General features: G+C 37.5%; 1 protein-coding gene across 6 annotated transcripts in view; it reads right to left on the bottom strand.

The window, feature by feature from the left end:
- The window catches only part of LOC128705557 (serine-rich adhesin for platelets-like), a 371,836-nt gene that overhangs the window by 67,229 nt on the left and 279,648 nt on the right, over nucleotides 1–24,959 (bottom strand). For all 6 annotated transcript variants that reach the window (XM_070080270.1, XM_070080274.1, XM_070080279.1 and 3 more), the window contains 3 exons: nucleotides 15,924–16,046; nucleotides 15,518–15,769; nucleotides 79–384 (listed from right to left, as the gene is read on the bottom strand). In XM_070080270.1, the coding sequence (XP_069936371.1) occupies nucleotides 79–384; nucleotides 15,518–15,769; nucleotides 15,924–16,046 (681 nt within the window). The remainder of the gene's footprint in view (nucleotides 1–78; nucleotides 385–15,517; nucleotides 15,770–15,923; nucleotides 16,047–24,959) is intronic.

Raw genomic sequence — 24,959 nt, 5'->3', positions numbered from 1 at the left:
ATACACACTATTCATACACAATATATGATTTAGGACTACTGAAAAAAGTATTCTGTTCTTAATTCATGGAACACTTACCAACTATTGCCAACAGTAGGAACAATAGAAAGAGAGGAATCCACAGCAGAACTGGATTCTTTCTCAAATAATTCCTAGTTGATTCAAAGTATTCTGTCAATACTGTCATAATCTTCCGCCTAGAGGTGTTCATTGTTGATAGAAAAGAATATTTTGAGGATTTTTCTGAAGTTGATAAATCACACACTTTATTAGCAGTAGCTCCAGCTACTGCTGTGGCAGCCATCATAAAAACAGATGTGACAATTATTGTAGTGACTCTAGTTAAGCTCTGCCAGGTCTTTTTGGTCCAAACTGATAATACATCTGCAACAAATTATTAGATTATTATTAGCCTAGACAAAAAAAAAAAAAATTAAAACTGTAAAATAAAAATAGTATTTCCACAAATTTAAGTCAATCACACCATCCCATGCCTCCATATAAAAGGTTCCATGATGTTGCTATACACGTGAAAAATAAACAAGTCAATTGTGAGGGAAAAGTAGGTGTAAGTGGGGTTAAGGTTGTTCGGGCACCCAGGAACCATTAGCGAGTTACGTTGCGCGCGCACACACCCCCCCCCCCCTCTCTGGCGGGCTGGGGCAAAACTAGTTCCTGGTGTCCGATTTGTTAAAGTTTCTACTCCTGGTAATATTGACCTTACCTGGTGTGGATTGAAGTTTGGAGAGTCACTTCGCCTCCACTCTTCTCCTAATCAGGTAGGGTGATCTACCAGGAGTATTACTGTTTGTTCTTTTCTAGTGTTTGCTGGTTACCAGTAATGATTTTGACATTTATCATTCTTTTTCTTTCTTAAATGTTATATTATCATGACTATGGGTAACCAGTTTTATTTTCTCTTATTTGTCAGCTCTGTTCCTGGCGTGGTCTTCCAGGATAGACGCCAGATAAAGGGGCAAGACGTATGTTAATAATACTTATTAACATTATTCTACAACTACCGGCCCTTACCTATACTACTTGTGCTCCATCCAAGTGGTAGGAGATTCCAGAACATCGGATTACCATCTGCCCAGGATAACCTACATAAATAACATCAGAGGAACTATCTAGGGCTATACCTACTCCTACCCAACTACAAGAACTGAAGGCCATTTTTTTTTATTATATTTAAATTTTAAGTAAAATTCTCAAATCATTTTTCTTGTTTTTCCTAAATCATTTCTTTATTTATTTATTTTTCCATTAGTTTCTTTTGTTCAGTAGGAAGGCGTTCCACTGACAATGGCGACCTTGCCAGGATCCGACTCTTGAAGCAACATCGTCCTGATGGTTCAACTGGTTGTGAGTATAACATTTAAGATAGAAAAGGGTGAGTTAGTTGAGGTGTCAAGTCATTACTGGTAGTCTGGTTGACTTACCGTTGTTTGGTTCTAAGGTTCGGTTTAGAAGTTTACCTATTTGTTGGACCTGGGGAACTTTGATAATAACCCCTCCTGTATGAACCGTGTGTATTTTGCTTAGTGAAGGCTATTGAGCCCACAAATGTATTCTTCCAGGGAGAAATATTTATTTCATTTTCTACTTTGGGAAGTTTAAAGTGTGCGGACTGTGTCCCTCTTTTGTAACAGACGTTACTGTTAATTTTAATTGTCAGTGGAAGTTGGGTGCTTAATATTTCTTTTTACAAGATGGATTCTTTAGATTTCTGGTTGAAAGCTGGAAAGGAAATGGGATTTACTGGACAAAGCCTTGATAGTTACATTACTGCTAAAATGGCTATTGAAGAGAAAAAGGAACAGGAAAGACTAGCTCGAGAGGAGAAAAGACTAGCTCGTGAAGAGAAAAAGGAACAGGAAAGACTAGCTCGGGAGGATAAAATCGAACAGGAAAGGATAGCTAGAGAAGATAGAGTTCAGGCAAGAGAGGTAGCCTTCAAAATGAAGGAAATTGAGTTAGAACAATCAAGGTTGGAATTAGAAGCCAAGAAGGTAGAACTATCTAAGCAGAAAATAGACGAAGGGGTACTGGAATACCCTTCCCAAGAACCTAATATTAGGATGCCACAAATACCACCTTTCTCAGAACAAGATGACATAGCGGCATATATTACTAGATTCGAGAGTACTGCTACTCTCTGTGACTGGCCAGTAGATTCTTGGGCTACTAGGCTTGGTTTACTACTGTCAGGTTCAGCATTAAACGTCTATTCCACTCTACCCTCTGATGTTATTTCTAGTTATAGCCTGCTGAAGAAAGCTATACTACATGCTTTCAAAAAAACTACTCATCATTACAGGTCGGAGTTTAGACACATTAAAATAACTCCTCATCAAAATTACATGCAATTCTTAACAACACTTTTCAGATTATTTGATTCGTGGATTGATAGTGCTGAGGTTGACCACGATTTCGAATCTTTACGAGACCTGATGGTAAGAGATCAATTCCTTTCTTCTGTAAACTCTGACTTACGAATATTCATTAAAGAACGAAACGTTCATACGGCTGCAGAAATGGCACAAGCTGCTGATATATATGCGTGCGCTCATAATAACTACCCTAAAGAGCGTAGCAGATATAAGCCTGTTGTGCCTAAGCAATCTGAGGGATCCAAACCCTCCGTACCTAAGAATTCCACGGCCTTCACAGTAAAGTGTTTCAACTGTAATGAGTGGGGTCATAGACGTCCCGACTGTCCTAGAAAAAAAGGTGAAAATGTCGGTAAATGTTTCACTGAATCAAACATAAACGCACCTTTTAGTGAAGGTACAGTCAATGGTATGAATGTATCAACCATTCTTAGAGACACAGGATGTTCCTGTATTGTTATCTCGAGTAAGCTTTTCCCTAACCTAGATTCTTCACGTTATAAGTCCACTAAATTAACTGACTATTTAGGAAGAAGCGATTCTTTTCCAACAGTCAGATGTTTTGTTAGGTGCAAATGGTTCTCAGGATGGGTAGATGCTGTAGTTGCCCCGATAACCTCATGTTCTGTTTTGGTTGGGAACATACAAGGGGCTACTTTCCCATCTGAGAAGGACTGTTTGGAATTTGGAGTTTCCAAGGAAGGGTTGGAACCTAATATCTCTGTTTCTTCACAGATAGTTCCAGATGAGATTCAGTTGGGTAACCTAAATCAGAGAGCTGATGGTTACAAAACTCCGGTAACACCTTTAGTAAGTCAGTCACTTGAACTGGACAACGCAGACGCCAGTGGGAAACTACGTGTGGCACAATCTATACAACAACTAGACTCGATTAACGTCGTTACCAGAGCTCAGTCTAAGGTAAAACCTATCCACCCATTAGTTCTTTCGAAAGGAAAGCCAATCGAGCTGTCTCATATAGATTTAGAGGGTCTTCAAAAGACTTGTCCTTCCTTAGAGGAATCTCGGAAGTTAGCTTTAAATGGCAAGGTGACCCAGAGAAAGAAATTTTCTTACAAGTTTGAGTTAAAACACGATCTTTTGTACAAGACTATAGTGTCTGCGGACAAGCCCAACGACGTTGGTCGAAGCCTGTTAGTCATTCCGCAGGATTGCCGTGAAACTATTTTAAAGATTTCTCATGACTTGCCTGTCTCTGGCCATTTTTCACATAGGAAGACCTATAATAAAATCAAAGACCTATATTTCTGGCCTAGCATGTCCTCTGACATCTATAAGTACTGCAGATCATGTCACGTATGTCAACTTTCCACGCAGAAGGGTAGAACTAGGAGAGTTCCTATGGTAAAGATGCCCATTTTCTCAGTCCCTTTTGCAAGGGTTGCAGTAGATATAGTTGGTCCTATCACACCTCGCTCATCAGGAGGTCATAAATATATTTTAACTATGATTGACTACGCGTCCAGCTTCCCAGAGGCGGTACCCTTAAAATCCATTACGTCCATAGAAGTCGCAGAAGCCTTATTTTCTATTTTTTCACGTGTAGGTATACCTCGTGAAATTCTGTCGGATAAAGGGGCTCAATTCACTTCAGAATTAATGGAACACGTTTATCAACTTGTGGGTGTTAAACCTCTTTTCACTACACCTTACCATCCGATGTGTAACGGAAGAGTGGAACGACAACATGCCATCCTAAAGTCAATACTAAAAAAACTATGTATTCTTAAACCAACAGACTGGCATAGATTTTTACCATGTGCTCTTTTCGCAATGCGCGAGATTCCAAGTGATTCCCTTGGTTATTCCCCTTTTGAATTGCTTTATGGGAGACAAGCTCGTGGTCCACTATCTATTTTGAATGAACTTTGGTCCAAAGATATCAAACCTGAGGTTCAAAACAGCTATCAGTTTCTTTTAGATCTAAGGGAAAGGTTGGAAGAAACCGCCGATTTGGTCAGTAAAAACCTAGAGATGTCTATGGAAACATACAAGACCTATTTTGACCATAAAAGCTCCAAGCGTACGTTTAATGTTGGTGATGAAGTTTTAGTTCTCCTACCTGACAAATCCAACAAATTGCTAATTACATGGCGCGGACCGTATAAAGTAGTGAAGGTCTGCAATAAGGTAGATTATATCTTGGATGTCAAGGGTAGAGAGAGAATGTATCACGTCAATATTTTGAAACGGTACCATAGAAGAGAAGTTAATCATTGCGTAAATGCCTTTGACGAAGATACTTCTTCTTTCAGCTTGGATACAAGTGGTGATTCGTACGAATGTAGAGTTTGTATTATAGATGACGAGTCTTTTACAGAATCGAAGGAACTACTGGATATCTTAACGCATGATCCCTCACCAAAGAAGTCAAATGTCAACATTAACAACGACTTATCAAATAAACAAAAGTCTCAAGTAAGTGCCTTAGTAAATTCATTTTCTGACGTATTCACAGAGGTACCTGGACTTACCACCACTATTGTACACAAGATTGAATTGTCGGATCATGAACCAGTAAAGCGGAAAATCTACCCTGTTCCCGTTCACTTACGGAAAACTTTTGATAATGAGGTTGACAAACTATTTAACTTAAATATCATAGAACCTTCGAAATCAGCTTTCTGTTCACCAGTTGTTATGGTTAAGAAACCCGATAATTCTTACCGACTTGCCCAAGATTTTCGTTATTTAAATACTATAACTAAATGGGATGCAGAACCCATGCCAGTAATTGATCATGACTTGTATAAATTCCATGACTGCAAATTCTTCTCGGAATTAGACATCTCCCAAGCATACCATCAAGTGCCATTACACCCAGACTCGAAACCATACACTGCTTTCCCTACTCATAGAGGTCTAATGCAATATCGCACAATGCCTTTCGGCTTGGTTACCGCATGTGCCATGTATATTAGGCTTATGAGAATAGTTCTTTCTGATCTAAAGAATGTATCAGTGTATTTTGATAATATTTATATCATGACAAATGTCTGGGAAGACCATCTAAAAACACTAGCACTTGTTTTGAAAAGACTAAGAACTCATGGACTTACAGTTAAACCACAAAAGTGCTTTCTTGGCTATCATAAGGTACAATACCTTGGGTTCATTATCTCTGATAACAACTTTTCACCACTTCCTAATAAGACCAAAGCTGTTTTAGAAAGTACGTTCCCTGCTACTAAAAAGTTATTAAGAAGTTTCCTTGGATCTGTAAACTTCTACAGAAATTTCGTACCAAATCTAAGTAGCTTAACTTCAGTTCTTACAGACTATTTGAAAAAGGGTGTCAAGGAACCTCTTAGTTGTTCTGAGGAAGCCAACCAAAGCTTCGAAGAAATTAAGAGTATATTTTCAAACCCCCCTGTCCTAAAATTACCAGATATTAATAAAATATTTTGTCTCCGAACAGATGCCTCCCATTCTGGACTCGGGGCTGTACTACTTCAATATTATGAGGAGACGCCTTTCCCAGTATCTTTCGCCAGTAAGAAGCTTCTGCCCAGAGAAGAAAGATATTCCACTGTGGAGAAAGAATGTTATGCTTTAGTATGGGGTATAAGTAGATTTAAATACTACCTATACGGTAAACCCTTTGTGCTTGAAACAGATCACAAGCCACTGATGTACTTGGAAAACTTTAAAGGGTCAAATAGCAGACTCTTGAGATGGGCTCTGGCTATTCAGCCCTATAAGTTTAAAGTCTTTTATATTTCTGGCTCTGAAAACCACTTTTCAGATTGGCTGAGCCGAGGTTGTATTTAGTGCTTTTCCCTCTGTTCGTTGACTTATTGACTCCGTCCATAAGTTTTGGAAGGGGGTATTGTGAGGGAAAAGTAGGTGTAAGTGGGGTTAAGGTTGTTCGGGCACCCAGGAACCATTAGCGAGTTACGTTGCGCGCGCACACCCCCCCCCCCCTCTCTGGCGGGCTGGGGCAAAACTAGTTCCTGGTGTCCGATTTGTTAAAGTTTCTACTCCTGGTAATATTGACCTTACCTGGTGTGGATTGAAGTTTGGAGAGTCACTTCGCCTCCACTCTTCTCCTAATCAGGTAGGGTGATCTACCAGGAGTATTACTGTTTGTTCTTTTCTAGTGTTTGCTGGTTACCAGTAATGATTTTGACATTTATCATTCTTTTTCTTTCTTAAATGTTATATTATCATGACTATGGGTAACCAGTTTTATTTTCTCTTATTTGTCAGCTCTGTTCCTGGCGTGGTCTTCCAGGATAGACGCCAGATAAAGGGGCAAGACGTATGTTAATAATACTTATTAACATTATTCTACAACTACCGGCCCTTACCTATACTACTTGTGCTCCATCCAAGTGGTAGGAGATTCCAGAACATCGGATTACCATCTGCCCAGGATAACCTACATAAATAACATCAGAGGAACTATCTAGGGCTATACCTACTCCTACCCAACTACAAGAACTGAAGGCCATTTTTTTTTATTATATTTAAATTTTAAGTAAAATTCTCAAATCATTTTTCTTGTTTTTCCTAAATCATTTCTTTATTTATTTATTTTTCCATTAGTTTCTTTTGTTCAGTAGGAAGGCGTTCCACTGACACAATGTTTCTCATTGGTATATTACTGTGCAGTATAGTACAGTATAAACAAACATTCTTAGGTATTTTAAGAAGAGTAAGAGGATAGTTTGGATGAACTAACAGCTCATCACGTTACAGACTTTCAGTGCCAGGAATGTTTTGCAATGTGATCTGTTTTCACTGTCTTTCACAAGCTTGCACCCTCCATTTCTAAAATGAAATACATGTTATAAAGTATAAGCAATTTGCCTTCCCTTTTTCTTTCACTACCTCTCTGATATATGTACTAAGAACTCAATCAATGCAGAACATGCAGTGCAAGATTTTCTCTTATAGTTTAACAACTGTCCAAACATCCATGGCAGAGATTCACATCAGACCTCGGTAAATTAACTCCAACACTACATAAGCCTCATCTTAGTTAGTTCACTTAACTTTAAAATTCTACTTTAGAAGAATGTTCCTCAGGAGTTACCTTACATCAATTACAGGTTACTCTAGAAAATCAAACTAAACCTAAAAACCATTTAACAATGCTACATTGTGTGAAGCAAAAACTATTCAAAACATACATACCTTCAGTGCTATAACATTTGCAATGTCTTCATAAGCGATAATACACATAGCTCACCCCTCCTCATTGTTGGGGAAGGTTACAACCTTCCCTTCCCCACACCTATGCAATCTGCATTTGCTCAATCATGTTCATATACACTATTATAATGTTTCATATGAAGGGTGAGTGATATATCTCACACTGTCCTCACTGCACCCTGTGTTTATACAGAGTTTTGCACTATCTGCTGAGCCTCTTGCTTTAGCCCTTTCATTGTCCATGCCATAGTACTACGGCTTTGAGGTTACTGTTGATGCCGTAGTACTACGCTATGAGCTCGGCTCACTCAGATCTGTGAGCAGTAAATCTGAGCCTAGATATGAGAGAATGGGTCTATGTGATAAGTGTGCATCATATAAAAAAAAATCCTTGAACATGCAGTGCATAATGAGAAAAAAAATGCAACAGTGTTTTTGGTTTAAAACAGTGACTGTGGGGTGTATTTTCGTATGTTTTTTTTGGTTGTATTCTCAGTTTTTTGGTCTCATTTGATAGAATGGAAAATATATTACAGAAATTAAGAGATGATTTTTGATTGGTTTCAGGACAAAATAACTTGACACTAACCTCAAAGTAGTGGAAATGTTCGATTTTTGCCGATATTCAAGAGTAAAAAAAAATCACGTCACTCGTCCAATACATGTACAACTACTGGGTCTAATATTTATTTATTTATTTAATGTCTTTGCAAAGAGTACATTGAGATTGTATATATACAATAGTGGGATGCAATGCAAAGAGATCCTCTATTATGCCTTGGCATTATTATTGGCTTACATTCTACTTAAACTAAGAAATAGTATATCATAGTTGTACAGTAGGAAAGTAATTATTTCATAGTTGTACAGTAGAATATTAATTATAAATTAATCAAAATTTGTATAATACAAAGATATACGTATTTATATTCTAAAATGCTTTTGCGAAAAACAATGATTCAATTACATTTCTGTCAACAATGGATAAAAGGTTCAATGTGATTGTTTAAGTTATGATGTGGGAGTACATAGGTGAGTAAATGTGTACTGAGTATTTAGCATTTAGTCTAGGGTGATTAAGTGGCTTTTGAGAAGAGTCTTAAATTGATTTTCAGACTGGGTTACTTTAATATCTTCTGGTAATGAATTCCATATTTTGGGGCCCTTTATGTGCACAGAGTTTTTACACAGTGTGATATGGACACGAGGTATATCAAAAAGAGATCTGTGTCTTGTGTTGTGGTCATGTGTCCTGTTTAGGTTGGTGAGGAAAAGTTTGAGTGGGGGTTTATATTTGCGTGTATTGTTCTGTGTATGTAGTAGGCACATTAGTAAGTATGGATGTTCTTAATGGTAAGCAGATTCAGACTTTTGAAAACTGGTGGAGTATGCTGGCGGGAGTGGGAATTTGTTATCATTCTTACTGCTTCCTTTTGCTGGGTTATTAGGGATTTTAGGTGATTGGATGTTGTTGATCCCCATGCACAAATTCCATATGTAAGATAAGGGTATATGAGTGAATGTTACAGTGCCAGGAGGGCTGATTGTGGAACATAGTACCTTATCTTTGATAGTATGCCTACAGTCTTGGAGATGTTCTTGGTGATTTGTTGTATGTGTGTCTGGAGCTTAAGGCTACTGTCAAGGTGGATACCTAGGAATTTTCCATCTGAGTCTTGTGACTGATGATCCATTTAGCGTAATGTTAACTGGATCATTTGCAGCTTTGTTTCCAAACTGAATGAAATAGGTTTTATCAGTGTTCAAGGTAAGTTTGTTAGTCATCATCCAGGCAGATATTTTCTGTAATTCAGCATTGACTGTGTTTGCTAGTATGACTGCGTTTGGGTGGGAAAATACATATGTAGTGTCATCTGCAAATAATATGGGTTTGAGTAGCTGTGATTCATTCGGTAGATCATTGATGTAGATGAGAAAGAGGAGTGGTACAAGGTTGCTTCCTTGTGGGACTCCTACTGTGATTGGTTGGGTGGAGTTTGCATCATTTGCATACACATATTGAGTTCTGTTACTAAGGTATGACTTTAGGTAGTTGAGGAAGTGGCCTCTGATACCATAGTGCATTAATTTGGAGTACAGTAGTTCATGGTCGACTGTATCGAAAGCTTTACGTAAATCAATGAAAATGCCCAGCGGGACTTCTTTCTTTTCAAGTGCGGTATATATTAGTTCTAACCTGTGTATGATAGTGTCATTTGTGCTTTTATTATTCCTGAATCCAAACTGACAAGGGTTTAATATGTTGTGTGAAACGAGGTAGGAATAGATCCATCTATGAATTAATTTTTCAAAGATTTTAGAGAGCAGTGGTAATTTAGATATTGGTCAATAGTTATTCAAGTCAGCTTGGTCACCTCCTTTATGGATCGGAGTGACCCTCGCTATTTTGAGGATTGTTGGGAAGGTAGATGATTCAATGGATTTGTTAAAGAGCGTTGCAATAATTGGTGACAATACTTGAGAAGCTTTTTTGTACATAAAAGCAGGCAAGTTGTTGATGTCTCCTGCCTTGTTTTTAAGGGTGTTTATGATCAGCATAACTTCAGTGGGGTTGGTTGGAGCTAGGAATAGCGTATTTGGGTAGGTTCCTATGAGGTAGTCTGATGGATGGGCATTTGTGCTTGGTATTTTGTTTGCTAAATTTTTTCCTATGGTGGAGAAGAAAACATTTAAGTCTGTTTGATGTTTCGGTTGGAGTGAGTAGGGGTTTATCTGATTTTGTTAGTTTGATTGCTTTGTTTTTGGATAACTTTTTAGTTCCAAGAATTTCAGATAGAGCTTTCCAGGTTTTTTTCATATCACCTTTGATGTTATGTAATCTATTTTCATAATACAATTTTTTTGACCTTCTTATCAGGCTGGTAAGTGCTGACGAGTAATTTCTCGACTGTTCTCTAGTCATTTGACCCATTCTATACTGTTTTTCATATTTGTGCTTTGTGTTAATGGATTTGAGGATGCTTGGTGTTAGCCAGGGATTATTCAGTCTCTTTGCTGTGATCTGTTTAGCTTTTCTGGGGCAATGTCTGTTGTAGAGGCATTGGGCTTTTATTAGAAAATTATTTATACATTCATTTATATCTGTATATGTTTCAAGCTCATTTTGCCAATCGATGTTATTCATAGCTGCTATAAAGTTGTTAACTGCTGTCTCGTTATGTAGTCTGAAGGTTACTTTACTAATGTCTTGTGGTAGTTTGCCCAGATTAGTTATGAGAAAGGTTGGGTAATGGTCTGTAGTGTTGTCCATGATTATGCCTGATTTTAAAGGGGATATGGTGTTTGTTCAGATGTGGTCTATTAAGGAGATGCTTGTCTCGGAGATTCTTGTAGGTTTAGATATTGCTGGTAGCAACAGGCAGTTACTCATTGTGTTTGTGAATTCGGTTACTTGTGGGTCCTGGTCGTGTAGTATGTTTGTTGAAATCACCTGTTAGTAGTAGGTGGTCCTTATTCATGTGTGCATCAGTAATCATGTTTCCTAGTTTTTCACTTAAGTGATAAATGTTTGACTGTGGTACTCTGTAGATGTTTATAACTGAGGGGTTTTTGCAGGTCTTTTGATTTAAATTTGGCTTGATATATTCTCCATGTTCATCCCTTGTGCAAGATTTATTGATACATTCGAGTTGATTTGAATAGTATATAGCTGTTCCTCCCCGTTGCTGGTCTGTTCTATAGTTCTGTATGGCCATGTAGCCAGGAATGGTACAGAAATCTGTAATATCAGGCTTAAGCCAGGTCTCTGTGAGTGTGATGATTGATATATTGGAATTAAGGGAACTGAGTAATGCTGTGAGGTCATCATAATGTTTGCTCAAGAATCTGACATTGTAGTTAAAGATGGTTATGTTATTGTTTGCACTGAGTAATGTCTTTGCGTGGTCTGCGGTGTAGTAATTACAGTTACTGGTTAATTCATGTAATTCATTTTATGAAAAGTTTACATCAGGATCTATGCCTGTAATCATAGGATGAGAGTAATTTTATAAACTAGATTTTCTGAGTAAAATGATATAAGATTTATATTGAATCTACAACTTGACTTATGACTAAGACACCGTGATTAATCTAAAACTTGTAAAAATTTGAAAGAAAAAGGGATTATTACAAAATTGAAAATTCAGTTATACACTGAAGTATCTAATAGAACCTTAATTATTTTAACAAGCGAGTTTATGAACTACAGTAGATATTTACAGTTAAAATAAAGGAGCTAATGGATATAACAGTAAAAGAATGTACTAAAAGTAAAATCAGTAGCAACTGAGGTAGTCTACAGCACCTGGAGTATTTTAATGGCAAAATAGTGAACTTATTACACTTTAGCCCCTGAGAATAGCACTTTGATTATTTTAACAATTGTGAATATATGAACTGAGGTAGTTATTTAAAGCAAAAATAAGGGAGAAAATATATAAGGGACTAAATTATGTAATGGTAAACAAAGTTCAATGGACAGATAATCACTATGATATAATATTGATTTGGGAGTAAGATCTGATTTGTAATGTATAATAAGTTGAGCAATTAACTGCACTATAAAAAGTAGAGAAATATGAGGTAGCTGGTGCTAGCTAGATAAAGATAGTTTTGGGACTCACACAATAACGTAATTGGAATATACACTAATTGCTCACACAATATAAAGGGGATTAAAATAGCAGTGGTAAGCTGAATTAAATGGACAGGTAGCAACCATGAATAACATTAAATTGGAGTAAGATTTGTCTTGCAACACAAAATTATGAGCAATAAAAGCAATTAAAAAGTAAAAAGTATTTGAGGTAGGTGGTATTAGCTAGTAAAAGAAAAAATAATAATGAAAAATAATGTAATAGTAAATAATATATATGTACAATAATATATTAACGTACACTATATGCACCACACGTATGTATGTGTTAAGGACACTTATCTAACCTGTTACAGAAATGTTAGCTTTTCTAAGGAAGGTAGAGAAATCATGTTCATTTGAGATGGTGTATTGTTGTCCTGTTGAAGTTTTTCTAATTAGTATTTTCCCATCTCGAGTGAAACACTGATGTATTTTGTTTTCCTGTAAGTTTTCTCAACCTGAACAGAAGGTTTTGACGTTTTCTCGTTAGACACTTGATGTACACTCCATTTTTCATTGTAATTACTGATTTAATCAAGTCCTTTCTTTTATCATATGAATGAAGTCTGATCATGATACTGTGTTTACTACCTTGTTTTCCTAACAAACGTGTTTCTTTGATTTCATTGTTTTGCACGATAACTTGTACATGGTCCTGTATTATCCTGATAGCAGTTTCTTTGCACTGTTCATGGGTTGTCACTAGGAATGTGTGGACCGTTTATTATAACTGCATCAGACAACTTATCTTGTTCAGTTTTGTTGTCTTGGAAATCAAGGTATTCATTCAGTCGAGTGTGCATGTTCTGATTCCAGTCCTTGACTGCTTCTTCAACCTTCATATTTCGAGTTGTTACTTGCTCAGTGTGACTGACTATTGCTGTTTTCAGAGTATTTTCTGTGTCAGCACTTCCCGAGGTAATCTTCTCTTCAAGGTTTTGGATCTTGTTCTTGAGGTTGATTATCTTGGATTCTCGTCGTGCAAGTGTTGCTTTAATATCTTTGATTTCGTTTTCTAGAGCAACGATGTAGTCCCTGATATTGTCAGGAATTATCATACCTGAGTTATCATGGGTGAATCCTTTGAAGGGAGTGGAGTTGGAGGGGGAGTCAGCCATGTTTGTTGTTGTTATTCTCTGGGTGGTGGTGGTGAGGGGGGTTGATGATACACCGGTGTCCTGCTGGGTAGACAAGACAAGTTCTAGGGTCCTTGGTGTTATTCTTTTCTTACTGCTGTTGTTTCTTCTGCGATATCCTTTCATAGTATCACTAAATTAGATACTGTGTAGCTATGGAGGAGAAGGCTTGATTTCCCTGAGCTTGGGTTAAATGATTGTCTGGCAGCGGAGGCAGTGTTCGGGTTAGCACGGCTGTCTTCCTTAGATCTTCTATTTTGTCAAGATTTGGGTTACATTCTTAGTATTCTTGGGTCATTTTGTGGTCTACATGGTCACGAATGTGCTGATATTATTTATACATTTATTACAATACAGTGGACCCTCGATATTCGATACTAATCCATTCCTGAGAGCTATCAAATGTCGAAAATATCGAAAGTCGAATTAATTTTCCCCATAAGAAATAATGGAAATCAAATTAATCCGCGCAAGACACCCAAAAGTATGAAAAAAAAAAATTTACCACACAAAATATTAAGTTTAATGCAATAAACTTAAACAAGTTTCAATCCTTCAGCCTCTATGTACTCCTTGAATTCATGCACAAATTTTTCAGCCGCTTTGTGGTCCGAACTGGCAGCCTCACCATGCTTTATCACACTATGTATGCCACTATGATTCTTAAATCTTTCAAACCAACCTTTGCTGGCCTTAAAGTCACTCACATCAGCACTAGATGCAGGCAATTTCTTTACCAAATCATCATGCAACTGCCTAACCTTTTAACAAATGATCGCTTGAGAGATGCTATCTCCTGCTATCTGTTTTTCATTTATCCACACCAATAACAGTCTCTCAACATCTTCTAACACTAGCGATCTGTTTCAAAAACAAAGTTGCACCTTTTGCAACAACAGCTTCCTTGATTGCCATTTTCCTGCTCACTCTAGTAGGGACGGTTGATTGGGGTTTACTATACAACCTGGCCAGCTCCGACACACGCACTCCACTTTCGTACTTTGCAATTATCTCTTTCTTCATTTCAATAGTCATTAGCGCCTTTTTTCTCGAAGGCTTGGCACTAGAAGCTTTCTAGGGGCCCATGGTTACTTATTTTGCAGAAACAAGCACCAAAAAGAGTGATAATATGGAATGTACCGAATGTATCCTTAGATGCGCACACACACTGGCTGGCTTGTAAAACTGGCACACACGGTGCAGTTCAGGCCACACGTGGACACGTCTCGTACGAAACGCGACGAATCGCATCGAATGTCGGGTTTTCCATCGAATGTCGAGGCGAAATTTTTACGTTAAAATGCATCGAATGTCGGGGGTCCACTGTATTGCCTTACAGTAAATCTTCTATTCTTTGTGTGAATAAAAAATCAAAATGGAATTCATATGTAAAGTCTGGGAGCATAACTAACAGAGGAAATGTTATTTTAGTGCCAGGAATACCTGCACTGTTCATTCTGGACCCTACTTTGAAACTGCAATATTTTGAAATTTGTGTAAAATTGGCCAAATTACCAATTTCTGATCACTTTATTGGGTAGTTGAAATAGGTGACTGGGCAGTTTCTTGTGCTCAATCAATAAAATAGAAGACATACTAGTGAAATAGCTAAGAATTTGGTCAATTGGAACAATGTAATTCTCCTAAAATAGGACTCTAAAAGTGGGCAAAACTGCCAATGCGTAAATATTGCTGACACAGCAAAAATTGCGAAAGCTTAATTTCATCAATTTTCCATCAATTTTCATACTTTTTGTTTTATTACCTTCAGAAAAAGATTCTCTACCATTTCATGAGGGGAAAAAAACAAAAACATCTTTGTTTGGAAAATTCTTGGACACTGGACAATTTTCAGAGCGGTGGTCTGGACAATGAAAGGGTTAATAAGGAGTAATTTCGGTGTGCAGATTTCTGACCAGTCCTTCCAGAATTTTTGAGGTTAATATTACAATCTTTTGTGCCTGTGTTCCAAGGAGCACAGTTTAAGGGATTTCAAGCATTACCAGCAATTTTGAGGCTTGAATGAACTTAAAGTAACAGCGCTGTGATCACTGAATGCAAGATTTTCCGAGATTATTACTCCTTACTCTTAAGTGTTATAATAAAATCCATTCATTAATTTTGAAAGAACAGAAAACTTTTAATATACAAACAATATAATGTTGTCTTACTTTCAGGTCTCTCCTCCTCTTCCAGATCTTCTGCAATGGCTCCTTTAGCTAACGTGTAACCTCCTTTAGAAGCATCTCTTAACAACGTTGATTTTGAATGAGGTCTATGGATGGGAGTGCCAGCACGGCTAAGAGGAGTACCACTTCTGGCTGTTAGTGGTGTGGCACGCAAGGGTACTGTGGATTCTGTGCCATCATCAACATCACTTTCTGTATCCAAGCCACGGTGGAGGGTTCTTGTAGTTGTATATGCTACAGAACATTGAAATCCTAATTAAAATAATATATTTGTAAAAACTGTCATTCATATAGGTATTTTTCTTTAACATGAGAAAATACACAATATACAATGTTATGCTAATCATTCAGTAGCTAAACTTAAAAGGAACTTCACTACTGTACTTACAAGAAGTGACAGTTCTAGTAATTAGTGAACCATTGACCTTAGCCATATCAATACTTCTACTTCTGCTTGACCTTAGTTGTCTGGGATGTGTTACTTCTTCCTGAACTTCTTCATCACTGGTATCTGAATTATATAGTAAAATCTATATATAAAAAAAAGTTTTGACTTATGCTTCATTTTACTGTACAGTATTTTGAAATATATTTTTTTTTCATTTGAAGTAACAGATATTCTGCAGTGGTTTAGAAATATTATACTGTACAGCAGTAATACAGAAAAGGAAAATTTTCTATTAGGGGGACAGAGATCACCAACTTCACTAATTCTGGCTGTAACATGTACAATTTGTGATAGTGTACCCAGGCGTGATTAGGTATTAGAGAGGAAAACCACAAGCCCCACCAAGGTTCAGGTAGTGTAATAGTCCCCTGAGATGGCTAAGATACTCTTTAGTATTACTGTATGTGTAAAATAAAGCGAGAATTACCTCCAAATATGCCACGTGAGATGAGAATAAAAGCATCAGAAAATACACAGAGCAGCAAGTTTGCCCCACTGAATAACTATGAAATTGTAATCTGGCAATAGCAGTTTATTCTAGTCCAGGAATAACAATACACACCTATAATAAAAAAAAAAAAAAGTTTTCAAAGCTTCTGATTTTAATAAATCCATGAAAATATTGAGAGGACAGAGGAAAGTAGCTTTGCAAGATTAAATTTAACATCAGAGGTACTGATAAGATAAATATCTCTAGCTTGACTTTTATAATAATAATAATAATAATATTTTTTTATTATTATTAACACATCGGCCGATTCCCACCAAGGCAGGGTGGCCTGTAAAAGAAAAACTTTCATCATTCACACCATCACTGTCTTGCCAGAGGGGGTGCTTTACATTACAGTTATAAAACTGCAACATTAACACCCCTCCTTCAGAGTGTAGACACTGTACTTCCCATATCAAGGACTCAAGTCCGGCCTGCCGGTTTCCCTGAATCCCTTCATAAATGTTACTTTGCTCACACTCCAACAGCACGTCAAGTATTAAAAACCATTTGTCTCCATTCACTCCTATCAAATACGCTCATGCACGCTTGCTGGAAGTCCAAGTCCCTCGCACACAAAACCACCTTTACCTCCTACCTCCAACCCTTCCTAGGTCGAACCCTATCCCGCCTTCCCTCCACTACAGATTTATATACTCTCAAAGTAATTCTGTTTTGTTCCATTCTCTCTACATGTCCGAACAACCTCAACAACCCCTTCTCAGCCCTCTGGATAATACTTTTGAACTACAAATTCTCTGCATTATATTCACACCACACATTGCCCTCAGACATGACATCTCCACTGCCTCCAGCCTTCTTCTCGTTGCAACATTCATCACCAATGCTTCACACCCATACAAGTGTGTTAGTACAACTATACTATTACACAATCCCCTTCTTGCTTCCACAAAGTTCTTCGTCTCCACAGATTCCTAAGTGCACCACTCACCCTTTTCCCCTCATCAATTCTGTGATTCACCTCATCCTTCACAGACCCATCTGCTGGCACGTCCACTCCTAAATATCTTAATACATTCACCTCCTCCATACCCTCTCTCTCTCTCCAATCTGATATCCAGTCTTTCGTCACCATCTTATCCTCATAACCTTACTCTTTCCTATATTCACTTTTAATTTTCATCTTTTACATACCCTATCAAATTCATCCACCAACCTCTGCAACTTCTCTTCAGAATCTCCCAAAAGCACAGTGTCATCAGCAAAGAGCAACTGTGACAACTCCCACTTTGTGTTTGATTCTTTATCTTTTAACTCCACACCTCTTGCCAAGACCCTAGCATTCACCTCTCTTACAATCCCATCTATAAATATATTGAACAACCACAGTGACATCACATATCCTTGTCTAAGGCCTACTTTTACTGGGAAATAATCTCCCTCTCTCCTACATACTCTAACCTGAGCCTCGCTATCCTTGTAAGAACTCTTCAATGCTTTCAGTAACCTACCTCCTATACCATACACCTGCAACATCTGCCACATTGCCCCCCTATCCACCCTGTCATATGCCTTTTCTTTATCCATGAATGCCACAAAAATCTCTTTACCCTTATCTAAATACTGTTCACCTATATGTTTCACTGTAAACACTTTTTTGTACACACCCCTACCTTTCCTAAAGCCTCTTTGTTCATCTGCTATCCTACTCTCTGTCTTACTCTTAATTCTTTCAATAATAACACTATCATACACTTTACCAGGTATACTCAACAGACCTATTCCCTATAATTTTTGCACTCTCTTTTATCCCCTTTGCCTTTATACAAAGGAACTATGCATGCTCTCTGCCAATCCCTAGGTACCTTACCCTCTTCCATACATTTATTAAATAATAGCACTAACCACTCCAAAACTATATCCCCTCCTGCTTTTAACATTTCTATCGTTATCCCATCAATCCCAGCTGCCTTACCCCCTTTCATTTTACCCACTGCCTCACGAATTTCCCCCCACTCACAACTGGCTCTTCCTCACTCCTACAAGATGTTATTCCTCCTTGCCGTATACACAAAATCACAACTTCCCTATCTTCATCAACATTTAACAATTCCTCAAAATATTCTGTCCATCTTCCCGATACCTCTAACTCTCCATTTAATAACTCTCCTCTCCCATTTTTAACTGTCAAATTCATTTGTTCCCTAGGCTTCCTCAACTTATTAATCTCACTACAAAACTTTCTTATTTTCAACAAAATTTGTTGATAACATCTCACCATTCTCTCATTTGCTCACTTTTGACACTGCTTCACCACTCTCCTAACGTCTCTTTTTCTCTCCATATACTCTTCCCTCCTTGTATCACTTCTACTTTGTAGAAACCTCTCGTATGCTAACTTTCTCCCTTACTACTCTCTTTACATCATCATTCCACCAATCGCTCTTCTTCCCTCCCGCACCCACTTTCCTGTAACCACAAACTTCTGCTGAACACTAACACTACATTCTTAAACCTACCCCATACATCTTCGACCCCATTGCCTATCTCTCACTAGCCCATCTATCCTTGAATAGTTGTTTATATCTTACCCTAAATGCCTCCTCATTTAGTTTATACACCTTCACCTCTCTCTTACATGCTGCTTCTATTTTCTTTGTATCCCATCTACCTTTTACTCTCATTGTAGCTACAACTAGAAAGTGATCTGATATATCTGTGGCCCCTCTATAAACATGAAGTCTACTAAACAGTCTTTTATCTACAAATACATAGTCCAACAAACTACTGTCATTACGCCCTACATCATATCTTGTATACTTATTTATCCTCTTTTTCTTAAAATACGTATTACTTATAGCTAAACCCCTTTTTATACAAAGTTCAATCAAAGGCTCCCATTATCATTTGCACCTGGCACCCCAAACCTACCTACCACACCCTCTCTAAATGTTTCTCCTACTTTAGCATTTAGGTCCCCTACCACAATTACTCTCTCACTTGATTCAAAGGTTCCTATACATTTGCTTAACATCTCCCAAAATCAATCTCAATCTCTCAATATCTCTCACTCTCTCTCAATATCTCTCTCTCTCAATATCTCTATCTCTTCTCCAGGTGCATACACACTTATTATGACCCACTTTTCATATCTGACCCTTATTTTAATCCACATAGTCCTTGAATTTGCACATTTATATTCCCTCTTCTCTTTCCATAACTGGTCCTTCAACATTATTGTTACCCTTTCCTTAGCTCTAACACTCTAGCTACTCCTGACTGAATCCCATTTATTTCTCCCCACTGAAACCTGCCTACACCCTTCAGCTTTATTTTGCTTAGGGCCAGGACATCCAACTCCTTTTCATTCATAACATCAGCAATAATCTCTTTCTTATCATCTGCACTACATCCACACACATGCAAGCATCCCAGTTTTATGAAGTTTTTCTTCTACTGATTTTTAGTAAATGTGTATAGGAGGAGGGGTTACTAGCCCATTGCTCCCGGCATTTTAGTCGCCTCATACGACATGCATGGCTTACGGAGGATTCTTTTCCACTTCCCCAAGGACAATAGAGAGAAAAACAAACAAGAACAAGAGCTATTAAGAAAAAGAAGAAAAACCCTAGATGTGTCTATGCTTATATACAGTGGTCCCTTGTTTTTCGCAATTAATTCGTTCCTGGAAATGTGACTATTATCGAAATTAACAATTTTCGAATCCATTTTCCCCATAAGAAATATCAACAATTTTTTTTTTTTACCTTAAAGAAAGATAGATTTACATGCACAAAAGAATGAACATTAAATATGACAGTTACCTTTATTGAAGGCTGTTGCTGATGAATGGAAGACAGGGAGGAGGAGAGAGGGAAGAGAGGTTATTGTTTGGAAGGGAAATCCCCCTCCATAAGGACTGTAGGTCACTTCAGGGGTCACTTCCCTACCTTAAATATAGATTTACATGCAGAAAAGAATGCCAAATAAATGTAAAGCACTAATAAAATGTATAACTGAACATTTATTATCACACTTACCTTTTATTGAAGACTTGTTGGTGTATGGCAGAGGGAGGGGAGGCGAGTTTATTGTTGGCGAATATGACACTGATATCAACTCTATGGCTTATTTATCTATCACAATTCAACTAATATGACAAACAATTTTAATAACATAGAAACATGGAATATACTCTAGAATGAATAAAATAAGTCATTATGTATGTCACGAGAGGTGTTGTGTTGTGCTGTTGTTCGGTGTATAAGGGCCACTGAGAGTAAGCCATCCATAATGGTGAAGCAGCAGCTGAGGCGGCGGTGTTTTCTGTAACCCTCCATAACTCCAACAACATTGGAGGAGTTGGTAGTATCGCTGAATCACTCAAGAGGGCACCCTCTACCACCATCACAACCACTGCCACCCTCTACCACCATCACTACCACCTTCTACCACTATCACAACTGTTACCATGATCACTACCACCTTCTACCACCATCACTACTACCCTCTACCACTATCACAACTGCTAGCACCCTCTAGCACCATCACTACCATCCTCTACCACCATCACTACCACATTCTACGACCATCACTACCATCATCTACCACTATCACAACTGCTTCCACTCTACCACCACCACCTTCATATTTTTCTTCAAACTTTTTCTTAAATTATGTGTTTCTCCCATTCTTTACCAAAGGGCTGGCACTAGAAGCTTTCCTTGGAGCCATGGTGACTTATTTAGCAGTTGCAAGCACTAAAACAAATGGAATATTATGAAATGTATCGTATGAACTCATGGGATCATCCTCACTCACCGATGAACACTGGCACACTGGCTGGGAATGGAGTGTGAGGCAGCTCGAGGCTGTGTGTACGCGCCCCAGACGAACGACTATTTGCGAGTCAAACGACAATTTGCGAGCCAATGTTTTGTGTAAAATAACGCTATGATTTTTGAAAATTAAGACTATCAAGCCTTACAATTATCGAGGGACCACTGTATATATATAAATGCATGTGCTTGCCTGTGTAGTGTGACTTAAGTGTAAGTAGAAGAGGCATGATATACCTGTTATCCAGTGTGTTTATGAGACAGAAAAGAGACACCAGCAATCCTACCATCATGTAAAACAGTTACAGGTTTCTGTTTCACAGTCACCTGGCAGGATAGTAGTACCTCCCTGGGTGGTTGCTGTCTACCAACCTACTACCTATAATAATAATAATAATAATAAAATAATAATAATAAAATAATAATAAAATAATAATAAAATAATAATAAAATAATAATAAAATAATAATAATAATAATAATAATAAAAAGTGCAAATGATAATGGGGGCCCTTTGAACTTTGTATAGAAAGGGATTTGGTTATAGGTAATACAGTACATATTTTAAGAAAAAGAGGATAAATATATACAAGATATGATGCAGGGCGAAATGACAGTAGTTCATTAGACTAAGTATTGGTAGACAAACGGCTGTTTAGCAGACTTCGGATGTACATGTTTATAGAGGGGCCACAGATAGATCGCTTTTTAGTTGTAGCTACAGTGAGGGTAAAAGGTAGATGGGATACAAGGGAAATAGAAGCAGCAAGTGAGAGAGAGGTGAAGGTTTATAAACTAAAAGAGGAGGCAGTTAGGGTAAGATATAAACAACTACTGGAGGATAGATGGGCTAGTGAGAGTATAGGAAATGGGGTCAAAGATGCATGGGGTAGGTTTAAGAATGTAGTGTTAGAGTGCTCAGCAGAAGTTTGTAGTTACAGGAAAGCAGGTGCAGGAGGGTAAGAAGAGCAACTGGTGGAACGATGTAAAGAGAGAAAAAGTTAGCATATGACAGTATTTTACAAAGTAGAAGTGATGCAAGGAGGTGGGAGTATATATAGAGAAAAAGAGAGGTTAAGAGCAAATGAGAGAGTGGGTTAGATGTTCAAATTTTGTTGAAAATAAGAAAGGTTTTGGAGTGAGATTAATAAGTTGAGGAAGCCTAGAGAACGAATGGATTTGATAGCTAACCCCTTGACTGTCAACCCCAAATCCTGAAGTGTCTCTTGGAGTTGCAAAATTTAAAAAAAAAAAAAAAAAACTCATGAAATGATAGAGAATCTTTTTCCGATTGTAACGACACCAATGGAACTAAATTTGATGGAAAACTGACGGAATTACGCTCTCGCGAAGTTACCAACCTCAGCGATATTTACAAAGTGGCGATTTCGTCCACTTTGAGCCCTATTTTTGGACAATTCCATTGTCCCAGTCGACCAAACTCATAGCTATTTCTTTAGAAAGCCATTTGTTCTATCGACAGAGTACAGGAAACTGCCCATTTACCAATTTCAACTACCCAATAACGTGAACAGAAATTTGCAATTTGGCCAATTTCCCCAAAATTAAAAAAATGTGACAATTTCAAAATAGGGTCCAGAATGAACAATGCAGACATTACTGGCTCTAAAATAACATTTTCTTTGTTCATCAGTCACGTCTCCAGGCCACTCTGATATTACTTTGGTTTTCTATTTCAAATTTTTATCCAAAGAAAAAATAGAAGATTTACTGTTATGCAGACTACTGCAATATTATAATAATTGCATAAATAATGTCAAATCGTTCAAGACTGCATATTAGAATGGCTACTTGGACATTTATTGGACAATGACAATTTGTTTACTTCTGAACATTGGGAAAAATCAAACATTTCCCCTACTTTGAGCTCAGTTTCAAGGTTCTTTTCATAGTAAAACCAATCAAAATCACCACTATTTCTATAAAATGTTTTCCATTCTATCAAATGAGACCAAGAACACGAGAATACAACCATAAATACTATACGAAAATAGACCACAAATTCGGCATTTTAATTATATATATATATATATATATATATATATATATATATATATATATATATATATATATATATATATATATATATATATATATATATATATATATATATATACATACATACATACATACATACATACATACATACATACATACATACATACATACATACATACATACATACATACATACATACATATATATATATATATTATATATATATATATATTTTTTTTTTTCTCAACAAGTCGGTCGTCTCCCACCGAGGCAGGGTGACCCAAAAAAAAAAAGAAAAAATCCCCAAAAAGAAAATACTTTCATCATCATTCAACACTTTCACCACACTAACACATTATCACTGCTTTTGCAGAGGTGCTCAGAATACAACAGCTTAGAAGCATACACGTATAGAGATACACAACATATCCCTCCAAACTGCCAATATCCCAAACCACTCTTTTAAAGTGCAGGCATTGTACTTCCCATTTCCAGGACTCAAGTCCAACTATATGAAAATAACCGGTTTCCCTGAATCCCTTCACTAAATATTACCCTGCTCACACTCCAACAGATCGTCAGGTCCCAAGTATCATTCGTCTCCATTCACTCCTATCTAACACGCTCATGCACGCTTGCTGAAAGTCCAAGCCCCTCGCCCACAAAACCTCCTTTACCCCCTCTTTCCAACCCTTTCGAGGACGACCCCTACCCCTCTTTCCTTCCCCTATAGATTTATATGCTTTCCATGTCATTCTACTTTGATCCATTCTCTCTAAATGACCAAACCACCTCAACAACCCCTCTTCTGCCCTCTGACTAATGCTTTTATTAACTCCACACCTTCTCCTAATTTCCACACTCCGAATTTTCTGCATAATATTTACACCACACATTGCCCTTAGACAGGACATCTCCACTGCCTCCAACCGTCTCCTTGCTACTGCATTTACAACCCAAGCTTCACATCCATATAAGAGTGTTGGTACTACTATACTTTCATACATTCCCTTCTTTGCCTCCATAGATAACGTTTTTTGACTCCACATATACCTCAACGCACCACTCACCTTTTTTCCCTCATCAATTCTACGATTAACCTCATCCTTCATAAATCCATCCGCCGACACGTCAACTCCTCAAGTATCTGAAAACATTCACTTCTTCCATACTCCTCCTCCCCAATTTGATATCCAATTTTTCTTTATCTAAATCATTTGATACCCTCATCGCCTTACTCTTTTCTATGTTCACTTTCAACTTTCTACCTTTACACACATTCTCAAACTCATCCACTAACCTTTGCAATTTTTCTTTAGAATCTCCCATAAGCACAGTATCATCAGCAAAAAGTAACTGTGTCAATTCCCATTTTGAATTTGATTCCCCATAATTTAATCCCACCCCTCTCCCGAACACCCTAGCATTTACTTCTTTTACAACCCCATCTATAAATATATTAAACAACCATGGTGACATTACACATCCCTGTCTAAGACCTACTTTTACCGGGAAGTATTCTCCCTCTCTTCTACACACCCTAACCTGAGCCTCACTATCCTCATAAAAGCTCTTTACAGCATTTAGTAACTTACCACCTATTCCATAAACTTGCAACATCTGCCACATTGCTCCTCTATCCACTCTATCATATGCCTTTTCTAAATCC

The sequence above is a fragment of the Cherax quadricarinatus genome, chromosome 6 (assembly GCF_038502225.1).
Source record: "Cherax quadricarinatus isolate ZL_2023a chromosome 6, ASM3850222v1, whole genome shotgun sequence".
Classification (NCBI taxonomy): Eukaryota; Metazoa; Arthropoda; class Malacostraca; order Decapoda; family Parastacidae; genus Cherax; species Cherax quadricarinatus.
The sequence above is the reverse complement of the archived record's forward strand: the minus strand, read 5'-3'. Positions and strand labels throughout refer to the sequence as shown.